This window comes from Nannochloropsis gaditana (genome assembly GCF_000240725.1).
Source record: "Nannochloropsis gaditana CCMP526 unplaced genomic scaffold scaffold288, whole genome shotgun sequence".
Lineage (NCBI taxonomy): Eukaryota > Eustigmatophyceae > Eustigmatales > Monodopsidaceae > Microchloropsis > Microchloropsis gaditana.
In genome coordinates, this window is record NW_005803665.1 from 16,588 (window position 1) to 25,740 (window position 9,153).

Sequence of the window (9,153 nt, forward strand, 5' to 3'; positions counted from 1 at the left end):
ATGGAGGGATTAACGTTCCTGGTATCAGAGGTGTAGTACGAGCTACCACATGCTTGGCGCACGTTCCTCCCTTCGTCTGCGGGATTCCGCGAGAGGGTTTGGGCTGTGTTTGCGTGTCTTGTTGGGATCTTCGTCCGGTCCTGCTGCGCTCCTTGTCCTCTGGCCCGCGACTTGCCAGAGGGCAGTCGCACAAACCCCGTCTTTAAATCCTTCCTCCCTCACTCCCTCCCCCTTTTTTCCTTCCTCCGTCGAACTCTAGCTCTTGGAGGCCTTCGGAGCAGGGACAGCCGTGGTAGTCTGTCCCATTCGCGCCATTTTGTACGAAGAGGAGGACGTGGTCGTCATCAAAGAAGGCGACGACGTGGGACCGTTGACAAAGCGGATGTGGGATGCGCTCACCGACATTCAGGTGCCGCACTCCTCTCTCCCTTCTTACAGCTTTTCTTCCCATAGAAATGCTTGTAGAGTCATGTAAATTTTGCCTTCTTTTCCCCTCTATCGTCTCGTCCTTCGCCTCCCATGTTGTTTCCCTATCTCTTCTTCGTGATGATTCGTTGGACAGGGTCACTCAACCTTCCTCTTCTTCTCCTTTCTTTTGCTCTTTCCTATGGTAGTACGGCAAAGTCGACCATCCTTGGAGCGTTCTGATCGATTGAAATGCCTCAACGGATGGCTAATAGGGCTATTGATAGGGAGAAGTAGCCATGAAGTAAAGAGACAGTATGGTAGGAAGCGTATATGGGTGTCAATAGATTATGCCGGTGAAGTGTGTGTACATTAAATATATATTGTTTTTATGCTTTCCTTGTGTGTTTTTTTACGGTTTGAACCGTGTAAATTTGGAGGGGAATGTGGATTTGGGAATGGAGTGGACGGCTTGTATAGTGGCGCGGTCGGTGATGCTTGATGGGGGAAAAAGCCCGCAGAAAAGTGGGAAAAATGACGAGTGGAAGCTCGACGAAAGCGAGACGAAGGACGTCGAGTGCATGGAAGGCAACATTGTGGGAGGTTTCACACAGGGCTCCTTGATATGTGGAGAGACTGTTGGTACAGCGCAAATAGAATGTTTTAGATAGTGGGAGGTTGTGTTCTTGTCAGAGGCATCCGCCCAGTGCATATGGGGAAGGTCTGGGTGATACATTGAGAGCATGGGTCATGTGTAGGAACACCTTTAAGATCGCCGACTGGACAGATGATAGGAAGTAAATCTCAAGATGAAGAAGAAGAGAAGCACGATGAGAAGGAGAGGACGTCGTCAGCGAGATTCATAAAGACGGAGGAAATGTATTTACATTTTTCTTTTGCCTTCTGTCCTCCCGTGCTCTTAACATTTAAATTTTGGTGTAATTTCTCCGTCGTTCCTCTTCATTCGCAAACGATGTGTCAATACTTTAGTGACTTTGGTACTTACAGTCAGAATGCTATGCCAGCGCGAAGGTGGGTGGAAGTTCACAAGGCCCTTCACACGACTCATTTGGATGGCTGCTCCTTACTTATACACAATCTGATTCTATATCCTTCTTAGATGCTTGATGACAATTATAGCACTTACAATACATAGTCTCTTCCATGTCCTGCCTACGACAGTGACTAATATACTGTTCTAAACGCTTTCCCCCCATTAAACACAGAAAGAGTTTGTCTTCATAGATGGGCATTCAGGAGTCAGAACGTGAATGAGAGAAAATGCACTCTCCCTTCTGGGGCTACCCTAACACCATTTCCCTACCCCCATTACCCTCCTTTCTCCTCGATCCCTGAAATGATTAGGCTTGCCAAAATTCCTTCGCGTACCATCTCACTCACGCTTTTGGGCTCTTATCGAATTTCCGCCCCGGCGCGGCCTTAGTGTTTGAGGTCGTAGGGGGAGGGATGTGGGAGGAACGAGGTAGAGGAAGGTGAGGCAAGTTGGAGGAGGACGGAGGAAAGCAAGGAGGGGCCCCCGGGAAAGAGGAGGAGGTCAAAGGAGAAGTGGTAGTCAGAGTCGGGGCATTCAAGGAAGGCTGGTGATGATAAAGAGGGAAGGCAAATTGGGCCATACTATTGAGCTTTCCCGTGTCGAGGGTGTCGAGGGAGGGAGGAGAGGAGGTGGTGGGAGCAGAGGAGGCGGTGGGGGAGGAACTACTGAGGGCCAACGCCAGAGGCTGATGGACTTGGCAGGCAAGGGGACCGCGGACTGCGGTCACTGAGGACGATGGGCGCCGGGAGGGCGAAGGACCAAGGGAAGGAGGTCGGTTATGGCCTTCCGTGTGTGCTTGGTGGAGGAAGGCGGCGGCCGAGGATGGTTTTTTCCAGGTGGCCATGAGCGACGAGTGGACAGGAGACTCAATGTCCCGTTTCTTGTGGTTATGGTGTCGCGCGTGGATCGATTCTTGGCGTTTCCTCTTCTGCTCCGAAAAGAGTGGCGGCTTTTCTACCTGCTGCTGGGGCTCACGGCATGAGCGTCGCCTCTTTTGCCGCTGTTGTCGTGGTGATGATGGTGGTGATGGTCGTCCTTCTTTCTCTTGTCGTTGTTCTTCTTGTGGTTGTTGTTTATGTGGTTGTTGTTGTTGTTGTGCTTGTTGTTGTGGTTGTTGTTGGGGAGGTGATGGTTGTTGCTTTTCTGCTTGTCGTTGTGGTTGTTCTTGGAAATGTTGTGGTAGCAGTTGACCTGATTGGTGTGTTCGTGGCAATGGCTGTTGTTGTAGTCGTTCCTGCGGCCGCTGCTGACATTCTGGTGTCATCCTCTGCCTTGGCAGCGCCACCCCTTTGGACCCCCAGGAGGGGGGTATGCCCTGGGGTGGAAGCTGTGACCGTTGTTGATACGATAATGGCCAGCGCAAATCCTGATGCGGCCACCGCGGCTGGTATATTCTCGGGCCCTGTACGTTGCCGTCGTGCTGAGAATGTGGTCCCGGAGAGTCCGCTGATGGTGGGAGTTCTCCTCGGGCAGCCGGGGGCGGCAGCCGCCCCGTGGTGGCTTCTCCACGCAGTAAAGGAGGGAGGCCGCCGGACGGGGGCAACGCATAGAAGCTAGAATAGGGCTCGGAGACTGAATTTGCGTTGTTCGGCAGTCGGGCCAGGTCGGGGCCGTGGGCAGTAGGGTGGAGAGACACTTCCCGCGCGTCAATGGGAAGACCGCACCCATTGGGACGAGAAAGACGAGGAAAGGCAGTGAAATATGGCAGAGAGGGGGATGCGGTTTGGATTGCTGAGGGTAAAGGGGGATGCCACGGCCGAACGGGCGGGGAACTGGCAGGGGCAGGGAGATGCGGAGGAGCCACAAGGGGGTTACGAGAATATATGTCTTGCATCAGAGGATTAAATGACAAGGACAGGGCTTTGGCGTCCACGGATTGTTGCTTGGGGGATTGGCAGCCTTGGGAAACGGTTCGTGATGGGGTACTGTGCCGTGTGTTATCTCTTGGCCATTGATGGGCGGTGGGCCCATACGTGGTGGAATTCCTGGGGGGAAAATGTACGCCCCGATGCTGCGTCTGCTCTCGCGGGGAGGAACCACAGGCGGCTTGCACCAATAGTCGAAGCGGTGAAGGGTCACAATGTGCTGGAGGTACGCCATCTAATATTCCGACACGATTGTCCATGATTTGAGTGCCCCCTGCTTCGATGCTTGAGGGCGACGAGCAAGCAGCCGCAATGAGGGCCGCCATGCCGCTGCCATTACCGTGTCCATCGTATTGGGAGGGAAACATCTTCTTGAACGATATTGTTTTAGTCTTTGGATGGGAAGTCTGTGGCATTGTTGCGGGCATACAGAGAAACAAATGGAAAAACGACTGTCAAAGAATGGGCGGCGTTCCCTCCGGCGAAGCTTTGCCTTTCTTTCCAACCACAACCCTGTAGATGGCACCAAAAAGCCACCGGAGCAGAGCACGACACAAACGATTGCTCCGTATCGACGTCCACATAGTATTTGTGATTGTCTGTGGTCAAAAGCAGACCCTCAGGTTGCACGAAGAACCAGGCCCTCAAGTCGCTAAAAGGAAAAAAAAGCAACCGACCCCAGTCGTTAGCCCCCTCGGATGATTTGGAAAAAAACCGAAACCGCACACCCGAGCAAGGCCATTGCGTTCGACCGCCTTGGTAAGTACTTCACTAGTATGAGAGATAAGCCATCACATGTTTGCTAACTACGGGTACTTTTGACAGTTTGGTAGAAGAGTTATAGGCCCGTATTTCTGTCACTTGCTCTCTCGACACGAGCAGCTGACACAGGAGCATATAGAGAGATAAAATGGCCGCTACACGAAATACGGCAGATGCTGCTCTTGGGCGCGGGCTCTACCCACATGACATGTAGCTGCTTGACGTATCAAGTGCAAGGTGTATGCCATTTTGTATGTCGACTCATTGAGGCAGTTCGAATCATTGCAGAAGCGAGCGTGGACGGGAGGAGGGTGGTTGCTAGAGGGGCCAGGTATAATACCATTGTTGAACATACGGAAAATACCTAACGCCTTACTTCAACGAAAATATATTGAAGTGACTTCTTTCGACGGGAGCTTTGGTTTCATTGTAGTGACTTATCGTTTTTATCGCGAATATCACTACGGCTCCCTTCAAGAGCAGCGCCGCTGTCGTCTTGAGGACTGGCGATGCGCCCTATACTCTGTTCCCATTGCTCGTCCAGGGCATGCAAATGATCGTGTGCCAAGGCCAGTAAAGCAGGGACGGCAGTCTCTGTCCGCAAAACTCTGGGTCCAAGCGTGATTTGCTGTAAAGGCGATTTGATGCATTGATGCGTGACTATCCATTGCCAAAGAGACACCTTCCGATTCGCATTTCAAATTGATACTAGGAAGACTTTTCAATGTGAGAGACTTCACGCTCTGAGGTCAGTCATAATGGTCGGCAAAAGTAAGGTTGTCGTACCTGAAAACCATGCTCTCGGAAGAGCTCCAGCTCATAGGGTTCCTACGTTACGAGACAGGAAATATCAAGAGAATGAAACAACATAAAGACATTAGAAATTACATACTTTCCACACAACCCCTATGTATGCCGCGCAAATAGAGCAGGTGCACCGCCTTCTCAGCAGCTCCACTCTCTTTTTCCTCCCTCAAGCCCTCGGTCGCACCTCCCATCCTGATTCGGGTCCTATCGCCAAAAGGAGCCGCGGTTGTCCCACTGCTGTTTCGCCTTTAAGTCCATTCTTTGGGACTGGAGACGGCCAAGAGAGCTGACGAAAACGCGTATCCACGCCCTCAGAGTCATGCAGGGCTCGAAAAGGGTGGGAGAGGACACGGAGCGTGTGTTGGAAGGAGGAGGAGGCGGAGGGAGAGGGGGAGGAAGGGTACAGGACTTCCAGCTTATCGCTTAGGAAGCGCTTCATGGAAAAGAGAAGCATTTGGGGGAAGTTGAAGGGGGGGGGGGATGGAAAGCGTCCGTTTGGTCAGAAGCCATGAATCACGAAGTTCCACGTGCTGCAGAAGTTGGGATCGGAAACGGGCGCACAAAACTGAGGACGGTGCCCACATTCCCGACAGCATCTCACCTTGAGACGCCGATCGATGATGATATCGGGGACGATGGTGTCGCCGGCCTGTGAAATAGATTCCACGGTGCTTGCGTGAGAAACAAACACAAAAAATGGGGCGAACGGAGAGGAACCGAAGAAGGAGCCAGGACAGCTTCCATGAAAGTGAAAGAGGGTTTTTACAAGAAGGGAAGGATGGGGCATTCGATCGATCTCATTTGCATACCTGGCTGAGGCCTTCTACCACGAGTTCTCGCAGCGCTTGCTGTGATGAGAAACCGTTTTAACGAGAGTCAATCAATATTAACGTCATCATGGGAATATGTAATTCCATTCATGTACAAACGAGACTACATATATGTATGCCTATGTGTGTTTTCTTGTCCCAAAAAGGAGTGAAACAAGAATATGAGGCGACACACGGGAGAAATGAAGCTTTCGTTCACTGAACCACAACAATAAATATACATACATATATTTATATATATATGTTTATAGACACATAAATGTATATACGATGCTTGATCCATGTATCCAGTCCTGTATTGAGTCTCACTCAGACCTTCTGGCGGCTTGGAAAAAGACTCACCGGTTCTCGCAACAAATGGGAGCCCCAGTAGCTCTTCTCCACCTGGACGACCCCGGGCCACGGCAAGGGAGCAGACAAGGGCAAAAAAGAGAGGGGGATACAAGCAATGTATAAGCAGGCCTTGTCCTTTTCTTCCTTTCTCTTCCCTCCCGAGCGCGAGGAAAAATGACCGTCGATCGATCATCAATTTCACCCGTGTCTACCGGTACAGAAATGGATGCGACAAAGCGATCCTCCCAGCGTCACGGTCTCTCTTCCTTGCCCCTCCGCCCTACCCCCTTACCTTCTTCGCGGACGTGATCAGCAGCCGACCAACCCCCAGGGCGACCATGTGGGGAATGATACGTTCCATCCTCAAGGGGGCTTGCATGGCGAGGAGGACGTCGACACTGAAAAAAGAAAGGAGGAAACAGGGCGCCCGGAATGAGTTCATGACGGGAGAAGATGGGTGCTATGCTGCTCTTTTGACTAGTGTGTCCTGAGGTATACTAAAGGAGGGTCTGGGAGTATGTAGAGGCGAGCAAAGAACTTGCTACGAGGAAGCACCTGCTCAGGAAATGGGGCCGTGGGGCTTGACATTCACACAGCAGTCCTCAACCCCGCACAAAGATCTTATCCTATCCCTCTCTTCCCATGCACGTGTCCATTATCCCCTCCCAAGTCGAGAAGGTAGCTACCGTGGGCGCAGTGCTTCGCTGGGAGGGGTTAAGAGGGGGAGGGAGGGTCCCATAGCCAGGTGCAGCTCGCCTCCCTCTGTCCACTCCACGACGGCCCGATCGTTCCTGTGTACGTGCCAGGGAGGGAGATTAATAAAAGACATGCGCTCGAAGACTTGTCCTCTCCTCGTCCGATGGCATCCATTCTTTCACCCTTTGGGAACTCACCGCCCTCCGTTCAAAACGCCCACGCGCACTTCGTCTCCTGTCTTGGCACGCAGGACCTGTGTAAGACCCGCCCAACCCGGAGGTGAGTCAATTTATAAGCACTGTAGGTAAGTGCTTCCCAGTTCGTGTGAGAATATCAAAGCCGAGAGGGAGGATTCTTCCCCCCCACCCTACCTTCCGAACATGCTGCGCCCGGGCATCGTCTTGCCCTAACCTGACAATGACTGATTCCTCCCTTTCTCCTCGTCCGTCCTGCGGATTTCTCGAGGTCAGATTAATTTCTTCTGCCTCGAATAGGAGACGATTGAGCCGCATGGGAATGGACCTCGAAATAGACCTCCCGCAATGAGGGAAACTCGCCCGGTGAGATGCTGTCCGCGGTGGCATGTTCCTCTTTCCACAGAGGGAGCCGACGAAAGAGTAGGAGAGCGATGATAGGAATGCCGAGCGCCCGTTACATTGATACATACTTATGCACGTGCGAGGACCTGTGACGATATTTTTTATTCGCTCCCGGCCTCCTTCCAACGGAGGATTTTTTCGACAGACCCAAGACAGGCCTTGCCCACCATCCCCTGCCGCAGCTGCGATCAAGAACACAAGTAGTAAAACTAAAAACACGCTGCCACTCAGGACCGTGTGAGACGCATTGCTGCAAGTGCGTCGCCGTCCATGTCCTTTTTTGGCGCTAGCAGAGGCATGAAATGGCTGAGATGCAAATATGGACATCACACGTGACCGACACCGATGCAGCTGCCATACGCTCCAATACTGTAATTTTTGCGTGGTAATATGCTTTTATTGTCACGATTTCTACCAATTGACGCCATATGTCGTGTATGGCTCTTATTTCCTCCCCACGTTTAACCTCCTCCCTTCCAGCAAGCAAGGCGACAGCCATCAGCAACGTGCTTATGCAGGTATGGCTTTCCCCCGTCTTTTAACACGCGAAGCTGCGGATTCTCTCCAATCAGGCAGTCTATCACCTTCTTTGCATTTTACTTTAAGCGTTTTCATCCATGGCCTAAGCGTTGGTGTATGTTGAGGACTAAAAATATCATCCCTCTTTTATTCCCCTACCTGGCAGGCCAGTGCGTCCTCTTCTTAACGACGTCTTGTCTCCCCTCTATCAGGTATGAATTGCTTTAAGAAGAATTCTCTGTACTTTTTAATTCGTTGTTAGATGCATTGGAAAGTGTGCTTCGGGCGATTGGTCGATTATTGAGGGGTATTGCTGGATTCCATGGCGCGCTCTGGAGCCACGTTCACCTCGTCCTTTTGTATTGAACAACCTTCTATCTGTCGTTCTTCTAAATTTCTTACCATAATCCTTCTCTAACAAATCCTTCATTGTAATAGTGATGCCCCTGATCACCATCTGTGGGCAACCAGCGTCGGGAAAGACGACCTTTGCCCACGGCTTGGTTGAGTACTTAAAAAAGAAGCTGCCAAATCCGTGCAGGCCTGGAAAGGGCAAGGACGAAGAAGACAGGGGCTCTGCAGTGGTCCTCGTCAATGAGGAAGCACTGCCAGTTTTGAAAGCGGAGGGGTATCGAGGTCGGTGCAGTCGTGGTTAGGACGGGAATTTTACCTGGGGTGGCTGAAAGATGTGTATGCCTCCTCTCTATCCTCGTTTGCGATGCCAGTACAGCATCGATATTTCTAATTTACCAATTTATTAATTGCTTCTCTATCCACAGATGCTGCGGCCGAAAAAATCACCCGCGGGGAGCTTAAGAGCAAGGTGGATCATGCCCTCAACCGTGACACGGTCGTCGTCTTGGACAGCCTGAATTACATCAAGGGGTTCCGCTACCAACTGTACTGCATGGCACGTGCCGAGACGACGCAACATTGCGTGGTGCGTGGAAGTTTAGAGCAGATGAGAAGGGATGAGGGGATGAAGGTGAAGGTTTCAGGGTGGCAAGGACAAGGGAGGGGGTAATCTATGTATCCTGACCCTCACCCGATGAAGACGGGCATACGCATTGAATTGCGGACAAGTAAACACTCAAGCGCGGGGGTACCGTAAGAACCTTCATGTTGGACGGTCACCGATGCGCCTGCTCTTTCCTTCTTTCTTTCCTCTCTCTTGTGGCGTTGAACAGGTATGGGTGGCCCTTGAACACCAACACGTGGCTCGGGCCTGGAATGAAAGCAGGGAGGACCGCTACCCCCCTGAACTGTACGCAAGAGGGGGGGGG

The 9,153-nt window shown here is 51.7% G+C and overlaps 1 protein-coding gene across 1 annotated transcript; it reads right to left on the reverse strand.

Annotated features, from left to right (window-relative positions):
* Nucleotides 1-4,497: 4,497 nt before the first annotated feature.
* NGA_0130000 (16s ribosomal rna methyltransferase) lies at nt 4,498-7,761 on the reverse strand. The gene is made up of 7 exons (XM_005855106.1): nt 7,124-7,761; nt 6,950-7,005; nt 6,349-6,454; nt 5,703-5,741; nt 5,495-5,542; nt 4,873-4,914; nt 4,498-4,714 (listed from the first exon to the last, which is right to left on the reverse strand). The coding sequence occupies exons 1-7, from the start codon at nt 7,676-7,678 to the stop codon at nt 4,511-4,513; spliced, it is 1,050 nt and encodes a 349-aa protein (XP_005855168.1). The 5' UTR covers nt 7,679-7,761; the 3' UTR covers nt 4,498-4,510.
* Between the last annotated feature and the right edge of the window lie 1,392 nt (nt 7,762-9,153).